Genomic DNA, 25,819 nt, shown 5'->3' on the forward strand with positions numbered 1-25,819 from the left:
GGTCAGTGGGACTAGGAGAGTATCGGCATGGACAAGAAGGTGCTGTGATGGCCTATTTCCGTGCTGTCATTGCTATATGGATATATGGTTACAGATTAGAACTTTCTTCCCTGGAACGTAGAAGAATGAGGAGAGATTTAAAGGTAAAGTTTCTATTATTAGAATGCAACATAGATGAAATTCTTTAACTTTTATCTACTTTTATGTCCAGTGCCCCTCACAGAAACCTACAGCACCTGGTGTTCCATCTCCCCTCCAAATACTGACCAGGCCTGAACCTGCTGAGCTTCCGAGATCAGACAATCTCAAGCGTGTTCAGGCTATTCGGTGTTATGTTGACAGAGGTATCCAAAATTATAAATGCAAACTGACTTTTCCCACTGAGATTAGGTGAGACAAGAAAAAGAGGAGCAAAATAAGAGGCTAAGGGTGAAAGGGGAAGGGGACATTTCTTCATGCAGTGAGTGGTGAGAGTGTGGAATGAGCTGCCAGATGAAGAGGTGAATGCTAGATTTGATATTTCTGTTTAAGAAAAGTTTGGATTGGTGCATGGATGGGAGGGGAATGGAGAGCTATAGTCCGGGTGCAGGTCAATGGGACTAGGCAGGATAATAAATTGGCACAGATTAGATGGGCCAAAGGGCCTGTTCTGTGTTCCATGGTCTTATGGTTCTTAGGCAACCCTATTGAGAAGAATCTCCTCACTGTGATCTTTGACCTGGAGACGCTTCAACTCTACACACATGGGAGTGTGAATAGTGGCCCAGGTGTATCTAGCCTGGTGTGTGCTGGAAAGGCTGCTGGAGAATTTTCCTCAGCTCGTGACATCCAACTGGATCTCTGACAAGGAGCCACTGCAGCTCCAGTTCTGAGTAAAGCAAAAGTATTCAGTGTATGCGATGCAATGAATGGGATCTGGCGGGAAAGGCTTGATGAAGAGAGCTTATTTCTCTGCCTTTCTGGTGGCAAGGTCTCAGTGGCTTATAGACCATACTAGGTGAATCAGTAACCACTAACAAACTGGTTACAATTTGCAAGCTCAGCTGAGCGGCTGCAAAGAGAAGCCCACTGAAGGAAAATTCCAGAATGAAGGAAATCTACTTCATTGGCCACATATATGGTCTGAGCCAGATCCTCTAATAGCTCGATAATGGAGAAGATGCAAAGCCCCATTGGATGGACCTGCAGTTCTAGACTTTCTGGGATCTGAGCAAGTATCTGCCCCATCTTCATGAGAAGTGCAGTCCTCCCAAAGAGCTGATGGGGAAGGATATGGAACGGTTCTGGTTTATTGACCATCGCCATATGCTTAAACGATCTAAAGGTGCTCAGCTTGCAAAGCTTTAATGGTAGTAAGAAGCCAACCATATTTGTGGAAAAGATCTTGCCGTGACAGTCCCACAGGTCGGTCGGGTGTTTGCAGAAATGGGAGGAATGAGATTGAGAAGAAACTCTTGTCCCGGAGAGGTCGCACCTCTACATGCACAGGATGCACAGGGTGGGGGATGACCTCAGTGATCCCTGACCATTTGATGTCGTTCCTGTGAAGTGCTTTTTCATCCCTTTTACACATCGAGGCCACTTAATTGGCATGTGAACGACTGGTGTTTAAAGCCAGCTTGGGCCGTTCACACTGAACCAAGGTCAGTGCGACCTTTCACACAGGGATCCTGGGTCAGGAGGAGTGGGGACCTGCCACCTTGCAGCGTCAGTGTCCTGGGAAGGTGGCTAAACCTTTGACACAGGAGCCGATATGAACACATCAGCTCTGAAACAACGTTGTGTTCACACGGCTAAGTGAAGCGGTTAAAAGGTGGTTAAATCCCGTTTTCTTGAGGGCAGTGTAAAAGGGCCACTGCAGGATACCAAAGATTCAGTATTGAGCGGGGAAAGACAAAAGACAGAGACGAGGGTGGTGAGGACGCTGAGTTGAGACAACCAGATACCAGTGATTGAGAAGGCAATGAGCAGAGAGGGTAGGAGGAGGAAGAGTGTGAAAATGAGTCAGACATAGCCCCTCGATTGGAGAAGTGCACTGGCTGCTCAAGGGGGCCTGGTCACCAGAGGTGAACCCAATGAGCTGCCAAACCACCCACCTCTCCTTTAAGCTCCCTCCCATCCCTCAGCACAAACACATCTCCTCTACTATTTGACATTTTAACCCTGCGTTAACCCTGTCTACTGTAGGAGTCACCAGTACAGCAATCACTGTAGCAGAGACTTTTAACTGAATAAAGCCTGTCATACAGTCTTTCTCGAGTTTTGTGTCTGGAGCAGGGCATCACACTCTCATCGTCAATCAGGTCTCTCCTCAGCCTCCACCGCACCAGAGACAAGGAGCCGGGATTGTCCAATCTCTCCCCAAAGCTCACGGCCTCAAATCCAGGCTGCGACTTGGTCGATTACTGTACCCTTTCCTAAAGGCTCCCTGTCACGGGCCGAACCAGAATTACACGCTATGCTCTGAGTTTTACATAGCCATCACGATGAGCCAGTAGAGCAATAAGGTTCAGCAGGGCTTAGAGGCAGCCAAAAGAAGGCAAGGACTTCACTCCAAAGAGGTCAAGCCAAGAAAATCTGCAGGCGCTGGGGTCGAGTGCAATGCACAAACGAGCTGGAGAGACGCAGCAGGTCACGCAGCGCCCGTAGAAAGCAAAAAGTAATCAACGTTTTGGGCTCGGGCAGTCTAGCTGACGAAGGGCCCAGGCCTGAGACATTGGTCACCAATTATTTCCTCTGGGCGCTGCATGACCTGCTGAGTTTTCCCGCAGCACTTCTGTGTAAGGCCTGGAATGGGGACACAGGGAGGATGAAGCCCACTTCAGACCTACCCCCAGATAGGGTGAAAGGTGGTGGTGGTGGCTTGACACACACCGCCTCCCAATCATGAACTGGAGACGTTGGGGTTGAATGCCATGCCCAGAAGTGCAGGAGAAATTCAGCAGGTCACACAGTGCCTATAAGAAGTAAAAGGCAGTTCAGGCCTGAGCCCTTCATCAGGAATGATCTGCTGAGTTTCTCCAGCAGTTTTATGTCCTGCACATCACCAGGCCATGACAGAGGAGTGGGCTCTACCTCGGGAGGGGTTCAGAAGGCATCTGAATGACAGAGACCTAAGAGAATGTGCCACGAACCCAGTAGGTAATGAACGCCACAGCTCAGCCAGAGACTCAGGGAAGGACGTGGGCAGTGAGAGCCAAAGTTGGATGGACAGCGGGCTTTATATTAATTTGAGGATTTGGGCTTCGCAAACTGAGCTAACTTTTCGTTGTCCATCCCTAATTGCCCTTTAGAAGGTGGTGGGGAGCTGCTTTGTTTGAACCACTGCAGCTTAAATTTATTTCAGACATATAGCGTAGTAACAGGCCATTTCGGCCCACAAGTCCGTGCCATCCAATTTCGATCCAATTAACCTACAACCACCAGAACATTTCGAATGGTGGGAGGAAACTGGAGCCCCCAGGGGAAACCCATGCTGGCACAGGGAGAACGTGCAGACTCCTTGCTGACAGGGCAGAATTCGAGCCCCAGTCTTGACTGCTGGCGCTGTGACAGCGCTGCACTAACCACCCTGCTAAATGTGCTGCCTGTTGTTGAGGTGTTGGGGGTATGGGGGAGACCCATAATGGAGCTAGAGAAGAACTTCCAGGTTTCCGATCCAGTGGCAGTGAAGGGACAGCAATATAAATATTGTCTCCAAATTATAGGAAGGATATCAATAAGGTAGAGAGCGTGCAAAGAAGGTTTACAAAATGTTGCCTGGATCGCAGTATCTTGAATATGGAGAAAGATTGAGTAGACTGGGTCTTTATTTGTTGGAGTGTAGAATGTTGAGAGAGGATTTGATAGAGGTATGTAAAATTATGAAGGGAATAAAGTAGATGTGAATAGGCTCTTTCCCCTGAGGGTAGGGGAGATAAGTTAAGGGTTAGGGGGCAAAACTTTAGGAGTAATATAAGAGGATGCTTCTTCACTCAGAGAGTGGTGGCTGAATGGAATGATCTACCAGAAGAAGTAGTTGCGGCAGGGTCAATTCTGTCATTTAAGAGTAGGTTGGATGAGTACATGGATGTGAGGGGGTTGGAGGGCTATGGGCATGGTAGTGGGTAAGTGGAACTAGTGGAGTTTCACGTAAATCAGTGCGGACTAGAAGGGCCGATATGGCCTGTTTCCATACTGTAAATTGTTATATGGTTATATATTTCTGAGTTGCCATGGTGCGAGGCTTGGAGGGCACCTTTCAGATGGTAGTGCTTTCAAGAGCACATCTGCAGACTTCTTAATCATATCTTCTAGATTCGCAGCTAATTTGTTCCTGCAGGTAACACTTAGCAAGGGTCCAGGCACTGATCTCTGTGGTTCACTGCAGGTCAAAGGCTTCTAACCGCATGAACAATCCTCTGGCATCACCCTCCATCTTCCATTTATCCCATGAGGCACCCAAAATCTCCTTTATTTCCCCCGCCCCCCCCAAACCGCTGCCCCTTTTCACACTCCAAGAGTAGAATCAATTCACTTGAGAAAGGTGGAAATTAATCCTGGGAGGTCTGGGCGTCTTGGTTCATTATGTATATGTAGCAGGTTCCAGAGGGAATCTATCTTCTACAGCCATCTGCTGCAGGGAGGAGAGTAAAACCATCTGCCAGATTTAATTTTAAATATCTCCTCTTGAATACTTGTTTCTTTTCTTTCCCTCCCGGAGATTCAAATATTATTTGCCAGAGGTTATAAACACCGCATCCATTTTAACTTTCAGGCGTTGAGCGAGAGTCTGCAGGTTGCTTAGCAACAAGTTGCATCAGACACAGAGCCTGGGTGGAGGGGTAGTGGTGGGACATTGCGCTCGGAGCAGCTTGAACCAAGAGGTTTGCAGAGCTTTCGGAGGAATCCAATTTATTCACTTCTCCCTTTTAATTCTTTCCCTGAGGGGGTGAGGGGGTGGAGGAGTGAGGGAGTTGATGGTCACTGAACGACTCGGCAAAGCAGTGATCCCTTCCCATGGTCCCAATCTCCGTCCGAGCCTCTTCGCCAAGGCCCAGTCCTCAGACACGGGGCTGCAGGAAGTCACCTGACCCTCTGTTGCAATGTCACAGGCAGACGAGACATTCTTGGCCTCACCCAATAGTTGCAATGGTCCACCTTCCATAGAACATGGTTCGGCCCTTTCAGTAGGAGAAGGCCATTTAGCCCTGCATGTCTGCTGGACAGTTCGAGAGATCATTTAGCTCAGCTTCACATTCCTCCGCTAACTCGATAATGTTTGATTCTTTTGATATCCTTGAGGTGCCACCCAGAGACAAGCTCTTCAGCCCATAGAACATGGAACTCTACAGCACAGTACAGGCCCCTTAGCCTTCAATATTGTGCTATCCCATATGTACCTTAAAAAATACTAAACCCTCCCTACCCCAAAACCCAGCCATGGGCCTGTCTAAGAGTTTCTTAAAGGGCCCTAATGTTTTAGCTTATTCCTTGAAGAAGGGCTCAGGCCTGAAATGTTGGCAATATAACTTTATCTCCTATGGATGCTGAAAAGACCGGCTGCGTTCTTCCAGGATTTCAGAGTGTTTTTATTAATATCACAGGGCCTGCAAACTTTTGTGTTTCACTCAAGCCATTCCAGGCCCCCACAAAAACTTACCCCTGATATCTCCCCTAAACTTCCCTCCCTTCACTTTGTACAGATGTCCTCTGGTGTTTGCTGATCCTGCCCTGGAAACCGGCACTGGCCATCCACCCTATCTACGCCTCTCATAATCTTGAAGACTTCTATCAAGTCTCCTCTCTTCCTTCTACACTCCAAAAAGAAAAGTCCCAGCTCTGCTAGCCTTACCTCATGAAATTTGTTTCCCAATCCAGGCAACATCCCGGTCAATCTCCTCTGCCCCCTCTCCACAGCTTTCACATTCTCCCTGTAATGAGGTGACCAGAACTGAACACAATCCTCTAAATGCAGTCTCACCAGAAATGCTCACCATCATGTTCACGCTGACCGGTCTGGTCCTATTTACCCCCATTAAATCTGTAGCCTTCTCTACTTTGGTGATTCTTCTGATCATCCAGGTCATTCCGAACTGTGAGAGTCTCCGCCTCCACCACATCCCCAGGCAGCTCGTTCCAGGTTCCGGTCGCATGCCCAATGAGAAAACTCCCCCTCAGATCCCTCCTACCTCTCACTTTTGACTTTGCTCTGTTTTAGCCACTCCCAGTGCAAAAAAATATGTATTCAAATCTACAGTATCTATCCCACCTTGTTGTAAACCCCAGCCCACAGTCTCCTGCTCCAGAGAAAATAAGCCCAGCCTATCCAATGCTCCAGGTCAGGCAGTGTCATAATGAATTCCGCTGCACCCTCTCCGGCACACAATCACATACTCTTTGGAATTGACCACAGGTGGTGAATGCGCGTTGATGCTTGGCTAAGAATGGAAGCCTCTACCTAATTGTTACCTCTCTGCATCGCCCTTCTTAACGCGCATCCTGGCTACTGTCCAAGGTAGTGCTCTTTCCAGCAAGGGTAAAAGGGTCTGCAATGCACAAATATGCTGGAGAAACTCAGCAGGCCATAGGCAGTAAAGGGCCACCAGGGTTTCAAGCCTGGACCCTGCATAAGGAAGTAGAGGCAACAGTAGGGGAGAAGAGAGGAATGAAGAAGAGGCAGGTGGAGGAGCAGAAGCTCAGAGGTGAGAGGTGGATACAGGCAGGAGGATGGAAGCGGAGGATGGATCAGGGGAGGGGGGCTTCTCTGAAAGGGGGTGAAGGGACCTGGGGAGGGAGTTAATAGAAACCAGAGAAGTCAAAATTGATGCCGTCAGGTTGGAGAATGCCAAGATGGAAGATAAGACGTTGTTCCTCCAGTTAGCAGGTGGCCTTAATTTGGCAGTGTATGAAGCCATGGGCAGGCGTGGGAATGGTGCGTGGAATTGAAATGGTTGGCCACTGAGCGATCCTCGCTGTTGCAGTCGACAGAGTGAAGGCACTCCACAAAGCACTCCCGCAGGCCACGTTGAGCCTCTCCAACGTCAAGGAGGCTGCAGCGGGAACACCTGATATGATCCTGCACTCGAGTTCAGCTCCAGATATATGAGCGCCTTTCCGAGGCCGACGGTTTGGCGAGGGTGTGTGGTTTTGAAGAGCTACTAAACGGCCCATTCGTGTGCCCCGAGAGGTTCCAGAGCATGATCTTGAAGCAGTGCAAGGGAGTTCTAATCCAGGGACCTGGCGAATATTTATTCTGCAATGCACATCATTAAAAACAATTTTTTTTCTCTCTGGCCATTATTAGCTCGTAGGAGCTTGCCACGCCAAATTTAGCTGCCTTATTTTACACATCAGAAGGTCTGTTCTGGCTGTATTCTTTGAAATGCTTCCGAGTTTGTGAAAAACATGGCCCACTCATTTCTTTGTTCCTTCTCATGGGCCACTGCAAGATGAGACCACCTAACATCACCAGTCAAGAACTTCCCTGGGCTCTCTGCAAGTCGTGGGTGATACCAAGGGTCAACAAAAGTGATGGGAGTTCATCGATGGTAGATTTTACTTTGTGGTAAATACAAACTGGCAAGAAAGTGAATTAAAAGTTGTTCGAGATCTTTAAAGCGAACCAGAGAGAAAGACACAATTTGCATTTAAATAGTTTACACCAAAGTGCTGGAGAGACTCCGCACATTGTACTACATTCCTAATATAGCACAGAGAAAGAGCCGAAGTTTCGGGCCTGGGGCTTTCATCAAGGTATAAGTGGGAACCGCAGGCTCATAGGCAAGGCGGATATGGGTGGGAGGGCAGGAGAAAAAAGCTGGGGTGATAGGGGGAGGGGGAAGCTCTCTGAATGGAGAGAATAGAGGGTGGGGAACTGGAGGACAGGGGGTCAGAGGGATAGGGAAGAGAGAGAAGAAGATAGGGTTCAACGGACACCGGATAAGTCAATGTTACTGCCACTTGGTTGGAGAATGTTCAGACAGAATATTAAGCATTTATATAGCATCCTTTTTGATCTTGGGGTTTGGCGATCAGAGGTGGAGAGGGTGAGCAAATTTAGGTTCTTGGGAATCACTATCTTGGAGGATCTTTCCTGGACCCAGCACACCAATGGCATCATTTAGGAAGTCCGTCAGTGCCTCTACTTCCTCAGGAGTTTTGCGGAGGTTTGGTACGGCACCAGAAACCCTGGCAAATTTCTGCAGAGGGGTGGCAGTAAGTACACTAACCGGCTGCATCACGGTCTGGTGTGGGGACACGAGTACCCCTGAGCGTAAAACCCTCCAAATGGTAGAGGACACAGCCCAGGACATCCAGGCAAAACCCTACCCACTATTGAGAGCATCTCCAGGGAACGCTGCTGTCGGAGAGCAGCAGCGATCATCAAGGATCCACACCACCTAGCACGCGCTCTGTTCTCGCTGCTACCATCAGGAAAGAGGTGTCGGTGCTACAAGATCGCACCACCAGGTTCAGGAACAGCTGCTACCCCTTCACCATCAGACCCCTCAATGACAAACTCAATCAGGGGATTCATTTAAGGACTCTTACTTGTGCACTTTATTGATTCTCTCGTTCTTTCTGTACTGCACAGTCAGTTTGTTTACATTTGTTATCTGTTTACAGTTCTTTTATTTTTATGTTGGGAGTTTACTTTTGTTGCACTACCAATTAGTAGTAATTCTGCTGTGCCAGCATGGAAAAGGAATCTCAGGACTGTATGTGATGTCATGCACGTACTCTGACAATAAATCTGAAATCTGTAATTTTGGAAGCAGAGCAGGAAATTTGCCCAGCATCAGATCTCCCAACTACAACTGAGAAAGGGAAAATCAGGTGTGGAGACGAGGCTGATGGATAAATATTGACTATATCATTGGAGCATGGTAAAGTCACTGAATTAATTGTTTGTTGTGATGTGTACTGCCACATAGCGAAAGCTTTGCTTTGCATGCTCTCCATGCAGGTCTGCCTGTACTCATGTACAGCAGGTAGTGCTATAATGAAAGAGTGGTGCAAAGTGTGGTGTTAACACTAGATTAAGTGGGCAGGGTTTCATGTTATCAAGGCAAGGTGCAGGAAATAGAGAAAAATACAATTAAAACTGCAAGCGCATCACCTTTTAAAATTAGCGATTGTGGAGGCCCGCGGGCCAACACAGCAAGTGGCCGTCGAACATAACGATCGGGGTAGACAGCACACGGGATGAGACACCCTCTCTCATAGGCCACAGAAATAGTGGTCGAATTGGCCAATCGCTGCCAGTGGATGGCAGAGGGTCCAATCCTGTGCCCGCGCATCCGAGGCAGCCAATCAGCAGCTGCCCTCACTCAAGCCCCGCCCTGGTGGTGACACGACCGGCTGCCTATAAAAGGCAGAGCAGCAGCCCAGTGAAGTCAGCGTCGATTATACTCCCTTGGTGTGCGAGCCTTCTTTCAGCCTCTAGCTGTAACCCATTCTACCTCGAGCTATAACCATAGCAGCCCCGCTGCAAGATCCACTTTCAATGTTAATTTTAAATTTAAATTTCAACATACAGCACGGTAACAGGCCCTTTCGCCCCATGAGCCCGTGTTGCCCAATTCACACTCGATTAACCTACACCCCCAGTATGTTTCAAACCGTGGGAGAAACCCAGAAATCCCAGGGAAAACCCAGACATGGTAAGGACGCATAAACTCCTTAGAGACAGCATGGGATTTGAACTCAGGTTCTGATCGCTGGTGCTGCAACAATGTTGCCCAGCAGGAACAAAATTGTCCTTGAATCTGGAGGTTTCAAATTGAGAAATATTGGTGTTGCTGGAGATATACAAGAGGCAGAATTTCTTGATACATAAGTAGAGGATTTCTCAGGAGCCAACTCCTTAAATGGTGCCTCAGTCCAGTGCTCGCTTGGTCCTGCATCCCACGGGCCTGGACCTTCCCTAAGTATAGTTCAAATTCCCACCAGACGGTTGCTCAATTTAAATTCAGTTTAAAATCCGTTAAGTGCACTTTCAGTCTTACGTGCAGTTCCAGATCTGCACTCATTGAAGGATGTGGTTCTATTTGGAGAGAGTGTGTCGCCTGGATTGGAGCAATTTAGTTCCGGGGAGAGATTGAATACACTGGACTTGTTTTCCCCGAAATGAAGAAGGCTGATGGTGACTTGGTGGAAGAAAATGAGATCATGACTGGTATAATAGACCAAATCGTTGTCCCCATGGTAGGGCCATGAAAAACAAGACAGCGTGGGTTAAAGGTGAGAAGAAGAAGATTTAGATGGAATCTGAGGGGTAATTTTACACAGAGAGTGGATAATATCTAGATCTCGCTGCCAGTGGAAACGATGGGGTCAATTACTATGTTTAAAGGGCATTTAGTCAGACACAGGCAGAGCAGGATGTGGTCCTAGTAGAAGGGCAGAATGGTTAGTATGAATGAGATGGGCCAAAGTCTCATATTTTTGTGCTGTGCAACATTAGGACCTGAGTTAGTGATTTGTAAAACAGCGTCTGGTTAAACAAGAAAGTTAGCAAAACACTGTGATTGTCGTTTAATACAGAAATGTGCTGGAGAAATTCAAGACAGCGTTCTCTACGGCAAAGATACATTCCGGGCCTGAGCCCATTTTCAAAGTATGAGCAAAAAGCAGACAGGAGACTGAATAAAATTGTGGGGGGTGAGGTGCAGGGGGAGAGGACAGGCCCACAGGAAAAAAGGTCATAGGTGAGCAAATTAGGTCTTTATTCTTTGGAGCGTAGAAGGTTGAGGGGGATTTGATAGAGGTATTTAAGATTATGAGGGGGATAGATAGAGTTGATATGAATAGGCTTTTTCCATTGAGAGTGGGAGAGATCGAAACGAGGTCATGAGTTAAGGGGCAAAAGTTTAGAAGTAACATGAGGGGGATCTTCACTCACAGTGGTGGCTGTGTGGAATGAGCTTCTAGGAGAAGTGGTGGTGGCAGGGTCCATTTTGTCATTTAAGGAAAAATTGGAGAGGTATATGGATGGGAGGGGAATGGAGGGTGATGGGCAAGGTGCAGGTAGGTGGGACTAGAGGAGAGGACTTGGTTCGGTGCGGACTGGAAGGGCCGAGATGGCCTGTTTCCGTGCTGTAATGGTTTAAATGGATGTGGATGGGAGGGCAGAAGAGAAAAAAGCTGGCATGATAGGGGGAGGGGTTATCTCCCTGAATGGAGAGGGAAGGGTGGGGAGCTGTAGGAAAGGAGACTGAAGGATATGGAGAGAGAGAGAGAGACTGGGTAGTGGTCTACCAGAAACCGGAGAAGTCAAAGTGAATGACATCTGGTTAACAACATCCTATGTTATTAATAATGATTGTAGAATCAGCATGGTTGGCGTATGGGTGGCACGGTTGGCGTAGTGCCTAGTGCAACCTCTATGCCCCCTGGATAGCCTGAGGCCCACAACCCACAGACTAGGCCAGTGGTTTTCAAACATTTTCTTTCCACTCACATAATTAGTGATCTCATATTAATCACAGAGCACTTGTGGCATAGGGATTGCTTAAGGTGGGAAGGGAAGGTTGAGAATTACTGCTCGAGACCCAATCGTTACTGAAATATTTTGCTTGAGAAGAATTGTCATTGGCCCATTTCCTCTGGAGTTCTGAAACCGTGCACATAACGAGTCAATTAGTTATGATTAAAACCTTGGCTCTCAAATTTTTTTTCTTTCCACTCATAGACCACCTTAAGCAATCCCTTACTAATCACAGAACACCGATGGTATAGGGAATGCTTAAAGTGGCATGTGAGTGGAAATCCTCTGGCCTAGGCTGAATTGAGCCAGGAGTGGGAGGGTGTAGGACTGCTAATCAAGACCAGGACAGCTGGTTCACAGGCCACTGAAGATCTTAAATTTTATTTTCCTGAGTGGGAGAGTCACAAAGAGATGTAGGGTCCAACACTAGAGCCACTCATTGACAACTGAGCTCTGCTGATATTTCTTTGCCCGGAGAGTAGTGAATCTCTGGAACTTCTGTCCACATGGGTGGTTGAGGCCAGACCATTTTAGATGGTGAGAATCACACAGAATGGAACCAGGCCCTTCAGCCCAACAACCATACCGACCACATTGGTGTCCTGGGATAGTCCCATTTGGTCCATATCCTCCTTCTAAGCTCTTCCTGTTCATTCATCTGTCCAAATGCCTTTTGATCTTCTATGGTTTCCTCTCATTCCAGCTCATTCCGGAATGAAATAAAATTGCCTCGTGTCCCTCTTAAACCTGTGTCCTCTAGTTCTAGAATCATCTACCCTGGGATGGAAAAAATTAGGCCAATGGGGAATTGGCAGAGATGAGTAGTTGAGACCAGCAGCATAGATCATCCATGCTTATATTGAAGGGTGAGGTATGCTTGAGGGCTGGGATGGGCTTGTGTTCTTCTGTTCAGCAAAGTACAACATTGGAAAAGGCATTTTGGCCCATGATGTCTGCAGAGTCATTTATTGTTGATTCATCATAGAAATTCACCAAGACAATGGTATCTTAAAACAATAATTTTTATTAATAACTGTTAATAATATAACATCCTACTTAAATCTAAACTTAACCCCAACTATGCGCAAATGTAATGTGTGCGCGCGTGTGTGTATGGTGTGTGACCCAAACTATTACAGCTCAGGCACAATTCTGAAAAATCAATTCAAAGTTCAGTTTCATAAATCTTGTATTGAAACTCAGAACCTTTAAACTGATGTTCAGCAGTAATTATAACGTAGGTGAAACACTGAGTCATCAGACCTCTCAAAACTCATGAATTCTTGTTGAGTTGCTTTCAGAGAAATGTTCCTTCATACAAATGATTTGTTACAACTCCCCTTTCCTTACATAAGGGTTACAAGACTTGAGTCTTCTACAATACGATGCTTCCACGAACCCAGGCAAGGGTTAAACTAAATGACCATTAGAATGATCATGATCCAAATACAGGACTGATCCTGTTTCCTTCCTCCAGACATGGGTCAATCAAAAATGACCATTACAATGCCAACATTATATCACTGTTCTCCTCTGACAAGGATAATCAACAGAAGTGATCATCTCACCCAAAGTCATTCCAATACTATTTTTCCAGATGACTTTCTAATGAACTAAATGCTATTTTTCTTAAGTGTTTCAATCACATGACTTAAGTCATAAGTAGATGGCCTTCCCTCTCTGAACAGATATTGTCTTGAGTAAACATTCATTGTTATAATCTTTCAATTTAGAACAATAACACTGTTTATAGCTTTGAATTAGGTGCCAGGCTGTCTATTCAAAATGTTGTTATCTGTGAGTGTCTTTCTCTGTTCCAACCCCCAAAGTAACTTTTTACTAAAAAAAAGATATAAAATAAAGATAAAAATAACAGAAGCCTACAACATTGTCATGAATAAGTCAGGAAATATGTTGTTTTGTTGCAGCATCACAGAGCAAAGATTCATATAAACCACCTTACAAAATTAAATCAAAATAGTGCACGAAAAGTCAAAGTAAGGACATGTTTTTGGTTCATTGATTATTCAGGAATCTGATGGCAGCGGGGAAGAAGCTGTCCTTGTGCTGCTGAGTGCTCGTCTCTAGTGTTCTGCACCTTTTTCCCGATGGTAGCAGAGTGCAAAGAGCATGGACTGAGTGCTGGGGGTCCTTCAGGATAGAGTCTGCTTTCTGTAGTGATAGCATGCTAGTGATCCTCCTGACCACTAGATGGAGTCATAGACTAATTTGTTGCAGTTTCAGTTGGATTCAGTATGGATGCCTCCACACGTCTTGAGTGAGTTCTTTAGCTAATAAAGTATAGTTGTTTTGAAAGAACTCAAGTTTCAAAAAAATTACCACAAAAGAAACACCAGGAATGTGCAGAGTATTTATCAGACATTATCAGCAGAGATATGGAGAGTCTAAAATTCACTGATGCTGTTAATTGGAATGGAAATTTCGACCACAAGAGGAGGCTGTTCAAACAAAGATTCATGCTGTACCTGCAAGCCACTGGAGTAGATAGCAAACCTGATGCATGGAAGATTGCACTGCTTCTTAACATGGCAGGACCACAAGCACTAGAGGTTTTCAACACTTTTGTTTTCGCCAAAGCAGCTGACCAGGGGAAGTTCACCAAAGAAAAATGAAACATTTCAGAAGTACGTGTTTTGCTCATGTACACAGATGTGGGGAGAGAGCTTTGATAGTTTTTTAATGAACTTTTAAAAGCAAGAACATGCAATTTTGCATCACTACAAGATTCAACGATCCGTGATCAAACTGTGTTCAGGATTATTGATAAGAAAGTGAGAGAGAGGTTGCTGTGAGAAACAGAGCTTACCTCAGCTGGAGATGTGAAGATATGCCACGCCAGTGAATTAGCTATGCAGCAAGTGGAAAAGTTCAGTGAGAGTGCAAAAGCTGGTGAAAATGAAGGCATAGCCATAGCCACAGTGTCTGCCTACACACACAAAGAATGAGATACAGGAAATAACAAGATGATGGAGAGACATTCAATTGTAAATGATGTGGCTCTCAACATGCACCAAAGCAATGACCAGCTTATGGGAAAGTCTGTAATATAAGTACAAAGGGCAGAATCACTAGCAATGTTTTTCAAAAGGGAAACAAAACTGAAGTGAATTGTACACACTGCACACACTATAGAAGAAACTGCTCTCAGTGATACAGTTTTTGTGGGCATATTAGTGCAGGAAGATTGCAAACCAACAGATATTGAACAGCCAAGTGTGAACAGAGTCGAGTAGGACAAGTAGACTGTGTCATTACAAACAAGTGGAACAAATATTCCTTTCAAGCTGGACACAGGGACAAAGGTCAATTTGATATGTGAGCAACTCAGGGCAATGAAGATAAAGCCATATATCCATACAAATCCTGTACAGCTCAATGTCTACAATGGACAGAGCATCGACAATGAAAACAATGAATTTCATGACTTGTTCATGACAATAAATTCTGGTTGTGGCAGAAAAGGTACAGGTAAACTCAAGGTGAGAGTTAAAGAAAAGGAGTAGTCCCAGATGGACATGAATTACTGCTCAGATACAAAGCATGTGAAAACTTAAGCCTAGTCAAGAGTACCTCATTAACAGCGCTGATACATGGAACCGTGAAGAGGAAATACTGGATCAATTTTCAGACACCTTCAAGGGGTTTGGAGTTCTGCATTCACCCATAAGATACTGTTAAAAGAGGACGCACAGCCAGTAATGCATACCCCAAAGTGGGTTCCATCACCTCTGAAAGCTCAAGCAGGAACTCGACCGAATGGCATCACTAGGGGCCATAGAAAAAGTGGAGGAGCCCACAGAATGGGTGAATTCAATGTTGTGTGTCTAAAAGAACAGTGACCTACACATGTATGCTTGGACCCAAAAGACTTGAATGCCAATATAAAGGGGGAACATTATCAGATTCCAACCAGGGATGAAATTACAAGTGAGGTGATTGGTGCAAAGTTTTTCACCAAATTGGATGCATCCCAGGGGTTCTGGCATATAAAACTGGATAGCCCAAAATACTGTACATTTAACTCACCGCTTGGCCGATACTCCAGAAGTGGAGCACATCATAGACAGCATAAATAGGGTACATGTGTACATAGATGACATGATCCTCTGGGGATCCACACAAAAACAACATGAGAGGCTCATCAAAGTGCTACAACACATCCAGAATTATGGATTAAATTTAAACAGAAAAAAATGTCACTTTGGTGTGAAGGAAATTGCCTTTCTGGGAAATAAACTGTCAGAGGCAGGTGTGGAGCCAGACAAGAGCAAGGTGAAAGCAATTTTTGAGATGCCCAGACCCAACGACAAAAGAGGCATGTTGAGAGTGCTGGGAATGATCAATTTCATTTGGAATACCGTACAAAACCTGTCTTCCAAAACAATGTACCTAAGGAAGTTGTTGTAGGACAAATGTGAATTCAAGTGGATAGACAACCTCAAGGAAGAATGGGGATGACTGAAGACCATTATAACTACAGAACCAGTGGTTTTGATGTTCTTTGATGCATCCAGCAAGGTTAAAATATCCATGGATCCTTCAAAAGATGGAATAGGGGCCATACTACTTCAGGCTGTGGGAGAAGATTAGAGGCCAGTAGCAGACGCATCAAGGATGATGACAACATCTGAATGTTGATATGCACAGATCGAGAAAGAGTATCTAGGTCTGGTCTAGGGACATGAGAAATTCCACAGTTATGTGTATGGTTGACCGACATTCGTGACAGAGACAGACCACAAGCCATTAATAGCGAAAATCAAGAAAAATCTCAGTAAAATATCGCCGAGAGTCCAAAGACTGATGATGAAGCTACAACATTATGACTTTGAATTGGTGTCCACACCAGAGAAACTTATTGTGTTACTGATGCTTTATCCAGGGCAATGATGTAGAGTGAAGCTCACAATGAGAGTTCCACAGAGACTAACGTGAATCTCCACATGAATCTGATCAATGAATCTCTTCCTGTATCTGGCATGAAATTCAAGCTGATCACAGCTGAAACAGAAAAGGGCACAGTTCATCAGAAGGTCATCAAGAAGCTGAATGAAGGATGGTCTAGAGGTGAATGTCAGCCGTACTACAACATCAGAGCTGAGCTGAATGTTGTCAAGGGACTTCTACTCAGACAGAGCAGAATGGTCATTCCTCAATCACTGTGACAAGAGATGGTGAAACGGGTGCACAAGGGGCACCTGGGCATAGAAAAATTCAAGAGGAGGGCCAGAACTGCTATTTATTGGCCAGGGGTAAATGCTGACATTAACAGGATTATTTCCAGCTGTGAGACTTGCTTGAAACATTGTGCAAACCAGACAGAGGAACCCATGATGATAACTGACGTACCAGCAGAACCGTGGCCGAAAGTTGGGACTGATCTGTTCCAAATGGATGGAAAGAATGACTTGTTGGTTATTGATTATCTATCGAACTATCCAGAGATTGCACTGCTTCCCAGCATGTCTGCTGCTTGTCTGATCCAATATATGAAATCAATCTTTGCAAGACACGGAATTCCTCAAATTGTTTACAGTGACAATGGACCATGCTACAGTTGTAGAGAATTCCAGAATTTTGCAGAAGTGTATGATTTCTGACACGTGACTTCAAGTCCTCTGCATCCACACTTAAATGGCAAAGCAGAGAAAGGAGTTTACATAGTTAAACAGTTGCTCAAGAAAGCACAAGAGAGTGGCTCAGATCCGTATCGAGCTCTATTGAGTTACTGAGCTTCACCATTTGAACATGGCACGTTACCTACTGATCTTCTGACGTAGACTATGCTCCACACTTCCCTACTCTGCAGACCCAAACAAGAACAGATATGCCAAATGGAATCAAAAGCATCTGCACAGGAGTCAAAAGGCAAACTATGACAAGTCAGCAAGAAGCTTAGGGCCACTGGCACAACATGACACAGGGAGACTCAGAGATTCCAACACCTGGGACAAGAAGGCCACTGTTCTGGGAGAAAGTAAATCCAGGATCCTACACTGTCAGAACAGAGGAGGGTCAAATACTGAAGAGGAATCGAAAGAGCCTGCTGAAAATACTACAGGAACAGACAGATGCAGAAGAGCCAGCCTGCACAGCAACAGAGGGAACACCACCAGTGCTAGGCAGGAGTGGACTAGCTGAGCCAACACAAGCAGATCCACACATGTTAAGATCCACACATGTTGTCAAAGCACCTGGCAGACTGAATCTCTAAAAGAAAAAGAACTGCACCCTTAAAAAGTTTGTGCTAGTGATGTTAGTGTTTACATTTGTGTTGAACTTTAAATTGAAATGAATATGGTAATAATGTGCCATGTTGTTAGATTAAACATCCAAAGGAAAGAGGATGTAGTCAGAGTGCTAGTGATCCTCCTGGCCACTAGAGGGAGTCAGAAAATAGTTTGTTGCAGCTTAGGTTGGAGTCAAGATGGATGACTCTATACAGTCTTTAGCTAATAAAGGACAGTTGTTTTAAAAGAACCCCAAAAAAATTATTGTAATAAAAGTAACATCACCAGAGTTGTAAGATGTGGATGGTGTAGGGAGAGAGATCATGATGGGATGTGATGGGCAAGCACGAAAAGGGGCAATGGTGATAGGGGATAGGCAAGGGAAAGACTATAGGTGCAGGGTTGAAGAGAGCAGGACATGTGGAGGTGGCAAGAATGGGGGAAGAGGAGAATTGTGTCAAGAGCATTGAGCCAGGTGGAGGAGAACAGTCAGTGCAGAGGCAGGGGTGGGAAAATTTGCAGGGAAGAGAGTATGGGAGTAGTATAATGGAGAAAGAGGAAGGGGTGGGCAAAGGAGAGGTAGGATGGGGTGGGTGAAAGGATGGGGTGGGTGAAAGGATGAGGTGGAGGGGGTGGAGAAAAGGGGTTGGAAGGGGTGGGGAAAAGGGGTTGGAAGGGGTGGGGAAAAGGGGTTGGAAGGGGTGGGGAAAGGGGTAGGAAAGGGTGGGGAAAGGGGTAGGAAAGGGTGGGGAAAGGGGTAGGAAAGGGTGGGGAAAAGGGGTTGGAGAGGTGGGGGTAGGAGGGGGTGGGTAAAAGCAAGGGTAGTAGGGGATGGGGATGGGGAGGGGTAGGATGGGAAAAGGGTAATAGGGGTAGTTGAAGGGCCAGGAGGGGTGGGGAATGAGGCATACAGTATGGAAAATGAATAAGGAGGGAAGGGAGAAGGATTCAGAGGACTAAAGGAGGAAGGATATGGAAGGAGAGGAGTTTATGGACAGGAAATTAAGACATGGGGAAGGGGAGGAAGGAGGAGGAGGGAGAAAGAAGGGGAGAGAAGGAAGGAAGGAAGGAAGGGGGAGAAAGAAGGGGAGAGAAGGAAGGAAGGAAGGAAGGAGGCAGGGGAGGGGGCAGGGGAGGGGGCAGGGGGGAGGGGGCGGGGGGCAGGGGGGAGGGGGCGGGGGGCAGGGGGGAGGGGGCGGGGGGCAGGGGGGAGGGGGCGGGGGGCAGGGGGGAGGGGGCGGGGGGGCAGGGGGGAGGGGGCGGGGGGGAGGGGGGCGGGGGGGCAGGGGGGAGGGAGAAGGGAGGGAAGAGGGAGAAGGGAGGGAAGAGGGAGAAGGGAGGGAAGAGGGAGAAGGGAGGGAAGAGGGAGAAGGGAGGGAAGAGGGAGAAGGGAGGGAAGAGGGAGAAGGGAGGGGGAGGTGAATGGAAGGAGGGGGAGGGAGAAGGAGGAGAGGAAGGGGTAAGAGGGCCAGCGGATTGGAGGGGCAGGTGGAGACGGGGAGGGGGCAGCCGTGTGCTCGCCAGCCCCGGTTTGGAGCTCGCTGCCCCTCGGAGAGTTAAAGTGAAAGTGAAAAAAAGCCCGAGCGCTGATGACAGACGCTCCTCCCTCCCCGAGACGATCACCTGTGGATGAGCGGGGAAGCGCCGCGCACACTGAGCGATGGAGCTCCCTCGCTCCAGACCTGCCGCCTCTCGCTAACCCGGGGCGCTCCCGTCCTGCCTCCGCGCCGCTTCTCTCTGTCTCCCCCGAGCGACCATGCCTCGCAGAAAGAGTTCGCATCTGAGGCAGAGCAGCGTCGAACTGCCGAATGGGTCGCCGAAGTCTCCGCTGCAGCGCTCGGGATCGGCCGGGGACATCCACGACCTGACCTACAAGGTGTGTAAGCTCCGCGCGGCTGGAGGCGGCCGGCAGCAAATCCAGCAGAGCAGGCTTGGCTGCCTCACCATTTCCCTGGCAGCCGGCGGGAGGGGGCTTCAGCAAAGGGGGTGGGGCCGAGTGGAGGGGGGCTATCACGGGCAAGTGGGACGAATTCCTTCCCTTCGTCTGCGGCTCTGAGCAATGCCAGTATCGGTAAAAGGCACATTAAAGCGCCAAGGCGGTCCCCCCCCCCCCCCGGTCTTAAATACCTTCGAGATATCTGCCATCCTTCCCCAGTCCAGCCCTGACTCCCACCATTGACACTAAGTGACCATTCAAGTCTCCCAACATTTTTAACATCAACTGAACTGTCCCCACCCACCCTTCAAGAGCAGGTTGGAGGCTGGGTGATTGACCTCAAAGCCTTTCCAACCAAAGCAGGGATGTGATGGGTTATTTTCCTCCATGCCTAGGATTCAAAAAGATCAGATCCACCCAGGGCAAAGCAGCCCTCTTGATTGGCACCCACTTGTTCATCCACTCCCTCCGATGGGCAGCGGCTGCTCTGCAGATTGCCCTGGCCTCTCCAATTCCAGCTGGTTCAACCCATCTCAATGCCTCTTCCTTTTTCCTCACTGGCGTTCAGTGCCAGGTGCACCAGTGTGCAAGGGGCCTCCCATCTCCAGTAGGACCACAAATTTCATTGGGCCAACAGCAGCTGGATATTCTGCTTTCCCCGACACTTTCCAGTCGTCACAAGGCATAAATGGGATGGAATGCTTTCCACTGGCTGGGCTTACTGGGCACAGATGAACCAAATCTCAAGAAACAACATCATCAGTACAGTATTAGGACAATTCTACTTTTGGCATAGTGGACACTGAAGAGGTCTCATCTCCTCTGGACTAGGCAGGTCATTTTATGAGAAAAGTTTAGACAGACAAGGCTTCTGTGCCCTGAAGTCAGAATGCATCTGATTGAAATTTTTTTCTCTTTTTTTATTAGAGCATTACAGCACAGAAATGGGCCTCTTTGGCCCTTCTATTCTGTACTGACTTTTTTTTTGCCTAATCCCCTGACTTGCACCCAGTCCATACCTCTCCCATCTATATACCTGTTCAAATTCTCCTTAAATATTAAAATTGAGCCTGAATTCACCACCTCAGCTGGAAGCTCACTCCACACTCCCACCGCTCTCTGTGTGAAGAAGTTCCCCCTCCTGCTCCCCCTATCCCCTTTCACCCATGTCCTCTGGTTTGTATCTCACCAACCCTCAGTGGGAAAAGCCAACCGACATTTACTCTGTCTATCCCCCTGATCATTTTAAATATCAAATCTCCTCTCATTCTTCTACTTTCCAAGGAATAAAGTCCTAACTTGTCTAATCTTCCCCTATAACTCAATTCCTGAAGTCTAGGTAATGTCCTAGTAAATCTTCTCTGCCCTCCATCATATTGATAGAGCTAGAGGACATAGGTTTAGAGCAAGAGGCGAGAGGTTGAGGAGGTGTCTGAGGGGCAGCTTTTACACTCAGGATGGTCTGTACCTGGAATGAGTGCCAGAGGAAGCTATAAGACCAGGTTCAATTCTGTCGTTCAGAAGACATATGGATATGCAAGGGTTGAGAAGAAATGGACAAAAATGCAGCCGTGGACTAACCTGGAATGGTGACTTGGTCTGCATGGATGAATTGGGCCAAAGGGTCTGTTCCATGATGAGTGACTGGCTTTGTGACTCTCTTGCAAAGCTTGCAGTGTCTTGATGGTGGACATGAAGAGATGTTTCCCTTTGTGATGGGATCTAGGACCAGCATTCAGTGTTTACAGAACAAAAAAATCCCCCATTTAAGACTGGGATGGGCATTTTTTTTTCTTTCAGAGATTCCTGATGGATCAAAGCCAAGTTTTTGGATATTTTAAGGCAGAAGTAAAAGAATTCTTAGCGAGCAAAGAGGGGAAGGATTTCTGGTGAAAGGTGGGGATGTGGAATTAAGGCTCCAGTTGGATCATCCACGGTGGAGCATTCTAAAGGTGATGAATGGCTGTCTCCTGCTCATGTGATCAAGCTAGGTGGCTATTCCAATGCACTCGATCATTGTTTCCTCTATTCCTTGTCATCTCAGGAATATCCAACACATTCTGTTTGAGGGAGAGAGTGAAGAACAAGAATGGGTGAACATGGTTAGCGTGGTGGTGAATGCAGCACTATTACAGGGCCGGTGACCCAGGTTCGAATCCCACGCTGTCTGTAAGGAGTTTGTATGTTCTCCATGCGTCTCCGTGGGTTTTTCCCGGGGGCTCTGGTTTCCTCCCACCATTCAAAATGTACAGGGGTTGTAGGTCAAGTGGGTGTAATTGGGTTGTGATGTATGCCTAAATTTCTAACAAATCAATTTAAATAAGGGCAACTAGAAGGGCATGAAATTAAAGGAACAGTCAGCCACAATGCAATCAACAGATTATAACAGTTCTCAACCTTTTTCTTTCCACTCACAGACCACCTTAAGCAATCCCTTACTAATCACAGAGCACAGAAGGCATAGGGATTACTTAAAGTGGTGTGTGAGTGGAAAGAAAAAGGTTGAGAACCACTGTTGTAGTGCTATCAATTAGACCTGACAGACCAAAATTCAAGATTAATAGGTTTTAATCACTATAAACTTAGTCATATCTTACATGCTGTTGGCCCGATTCCAAGGCAGTACTGAAGGAGGGGATTGGGCGACACCACCTTTATTAGGGATCCTGGAGGGGGAGGAGTTACAGTATCAGGGTGGGCCAACCAGTACAATGGCTGTAATACAGTGTTACACCACACACGTAATACTACATTTAGAATGTAACATACAGGAAATTCTTTAACTTTTGTTTAGTGTAAGGCAGACAAAGAGTCGCCACTTTGTCCAGCGCCTCTCATAGAAACCTACAGCATCTGGTGTTCCATCTCCCCTCCAAGTACTGACCAGGCCTGAGCCTGCTTCACTTCCGAGATCAGACAATCTCAGGCATATTCAGGCTGTTAGGTTGAATTATTCAAAATATGCGCAATAGAGACATTCCAACAAGAAAGAGCGGTACCAGGGGTGGGCCCACGACTGAACATCAAAAGCAATATAAAACTTAAAGAAAACTCTCATCATTGTGCATAGATCAAGTAGCAGGTCAGACGACTGGAGAGGATGTGAACTATCCCCAGAAAAGAATAACTGAAAGATTAATGCAGAAGGAATCATGAGATTTTGAGATGATACTTGCCAGAAATCTGAAAATCAAAAGTCAGTGTTTCTAAAGATAGTTAAAAAGAGTTCACAAAGTGGGAGTCCGTCCCATAGGAAGCTTGGGGAATTATTCATGGCAGATGAATTAGACCCATTTTGTATTTGTCGAACTCATCTTTGGAACAGCCATAATTTAGAGATTGGAAGGAGAAACTAAAAAAAACTATAATTACTGTGGCAGGATAGCAATATTGAGGAAGTTATTTGCAGTTAATAAATCCCCAGAGAGCTGAGCGGACTTCAAGCAAAACTCTTGAAAACAGAGGTTCGTGAGAGAGAGTTGATGTGTTGGCTTTAATTTTCCCAAGTTTGGGGAAAGTTCTGTCAGATTGGGAAAATAGCAAATTACGTTCCTATATTCAAAAAGGGAAGGAGACAGGAAACAGTTAACTACTGTACAGGCCAGTTAGCACATTCATGGAGGAAATGTCCAAATTCTAATTAAAGGGACGATAGCAGAAAAAATAAAGGTATAGAGTAAAATTAACACGGTTTCGTGAAAGGACAGTCTTGTTTGACCACCACTAGGAATTTTATAAAGTATCGCCCTGTGGTAAAGGGGAGTCAAGGAAAAGACTAGTCATGTATCCAGAGGGCAAAGGTTATGGTAGAAAGTGATGTGGATGGTAACTGACTGGCACGGATGAATGCTGCCTCTCTAACTGGGTAGGCAATGGGTTGCTTCTGGTTGGAAAGTGCATTAAATGGTGTGCCTCATAGGTCTGTACTGGGCCCTCAACTTTTTTACAGTTTACATTAACCACTTGGTTGAAAGCATCAAAATCACGGTTGCTAAACACATGTTGGGTAGAGGACATGGGGAGGCTGTGGAAGGATGGATAGGTTACGTGAGTGGGCAAAGAACTGGTAGATGGAGTTCATATGGGGAAAATGTGAAATGTCCATTTTAGGAGGAAAAATGAGGAAGAAGCACATTTTCTGACTGGTGAGAGATTAGAGAGTCCTGAAGTTCTGGGGTGTGATTCGTAAAAGGCGAATGTGAAGATTCATGGGGCCAATTGGTCTACTCTTGCCCCTAACTCGTATCAAGCTGTGTTAATTCCGAGTGACTGTTCCAGCACATTTCAGCCTTGACCTTCCTTCAGGTTGTGCAAATCTTTCCCATCTATGTCCTAAATAATACCAAGACATTTTGGACTGAGGGACCGGCACTGAACTGTCCAGCTCTCCAAGCATGACTTTTGTTGTTCCGAATTTGAAGTCATGCCTTTACCTACAAAGGACCTCCGTTCTGGTGTTCTGCCTCCACTCCTCTCTGTTTTTTTGGTTCCTCCTTTCAGATGTTGTGTTGAACCTACCTACCAAGTCTTGGGTCACGTCCATCAAGCATCCTTCAGCGTCAAATTTCTACTTATTGTGCAGCTGTGAAGACCGGCTAGGGTTCTTATAAACATTGGAGTTTAGAAGAAGTCACAGGGGACCTCATTAAAACATTCAAGAGCCTGTTGTGTAATGTGGGGGCTGGATGTGGAGAAGACCTTTCCCAATTTGGGAGCATCTAGACTTAGACTTTGCTGTCTGAAAGAACTGTAGGGCACCATTTAGGAATGTGTGTTTGATCCCTAGTTTTGGGTGTTGCCCGTGAGGAGGCTGTATTTTACCCCAGTGACTGTGTGAGGTCTCCCAGGTGCTCCACCTTCTTCCCAGCTTCTCAAGGATGTGCAGGCAACTGCAAATACCCCTTAATATGGGAAACTGGCAAACAGTCTTATACCAGGAGTGTGGGAAAATACACAAATCCATTCTAAAAGATGCCATAGCAGAAACATGACCAGGCTTGTTCAAAGTGAGCATGGGGATTATGAAAGGGAAGTGATGCTTAGGAAATAATCTGAAGTTTTTACTAATGCAACTGGCCAAATAGATAAGAGAGAACGAGATGATGTGGTGCATTTGGACTTTTGGAAGTCCCACATAAGAGATTAATATGGAAAAATTAGGACACATATAGTGAGAACTAAGTGACAGAAGAAAACAGAGATTAGAGATAAACAGTCTTGTTCTGGGCAGCAGGCAGGGACCAGTAAGGTGTCACAGAAGTCGGTGTTTGGATCAGCCATTCTCTGATTTGGATAAGGGAAATAGAACATCCCCATGTTTGCAGATGACACAAAGCTGGGATGGGGTTTGTTGTGAGAAGGATGCCACAAGGCTTCAATGTGATCACAAGAAAGAGAAACAGAAGTAGGCCATTCAGCCCATCGGGTCTGCTCTGCAAATCCACCCGGAGCTAAACTGTTCCCACATCTACTTCCAAGTTCCGCCCTTTTCCCCATATCCCTTGACGAATTAGATACCGATCAATCTCTCCCTTAAACTCCTCCAATGATCGGGCCTCAACAGCAATGAATTCCACATATCCATGACCCTCTGGCTAAAGAAATTTCTCCTCTGCTCTGTTCTAATTCTAAGACTGTGCCCTCTTATCCTAGATTCGTCCACTAAGGGAAACATTTTATTCGCATCTACTCTGTCCAATCCTTTCAGCATAGACAATTTGGGCAAGTGGGCAAATTCATGGCAAATGCAGGTTAACGTGGATAAATGTGAAGTTGTGCACTTTGGTTCCAAACACAGAAAGACCCATTATTACCTGATTGGTGAATGAGAATGCTGTGAATGTCATGAATGAATGAGAAGGTTCAACGAAACAAGGTGTCCGTGTACACTGCTCATTAAATACAACCAATTAGATGTACAGCACAGTAACTGGTCCTTTTGTCCCACGAGCCCGTGTTGCACAATTGATGTACAACCCCCGGTACGTTTTGTAGGGTGGGAGGAAACTGGAGCCCCCCCCCCCCCCCGCCTGGTGAAAATCCACGCAGACCCCTGGACAATGTACAAACCCCTTACGGACAGCGTGGGATTCCAACCCCGGTTGCTGGCGAGGTAACAGTGTTACTCTAACGCTACTCTTACCGTGCCAGCCCATATTTGAA

The 25,819-nt window shown here is 46.4% G+C and overlaps 1 protein-coding gene across 5 annotated transcripts in view; it reads left to right on the forward strand.

Moving 5' to 3' along the window:
* The window catches only part of LOC138759219 (ras-related protein Rab-37-like), a 216,775-nt gene that overhangs the window by 96,539 nt on the left and 94,417 nt on the right, over positions 1 to 25,819 (forward strand). Inside the window, exon 1 of one of the 5 annotated variants that reach the window (XM_069929298.1) lies at positions 19,290 to 19,597. The exons of 3 other annotated variants lie outside the window; for them this stretch is intronic. In XM_069929298.1, coding sequence (XP_069785399.1) covers positions 19,478 to 19,597 — 120 coding nt within the window. In that variant the 5' untranslated portion in view covers positions 19,290 to 19,477. Of the gene's footprint in view, positions 1 to 19,289; positions 19,598 to 25,819 lie in introns of those variants that run through there. One more of the 5 variants, XM_069929297.1, reaches the window with a different exon arrangement.

The sequence above is a fragment of the Narcine bancroftii genome, chromosome 3 (genome assembly GCF_036971445.1).
Source record: "Narcine bancroftii isolate sNarBan1 chromosome 3, sNarBan1.hap1, whole genome shotgun sequence".
NCBI classification, from domain to species: domain Eukaryota; kingdom Metazoa; phylum Chordata; class Chondrichthyes; order Torpediniformes; family Narcinidae; genus Narcine; species Narcine bancroftii.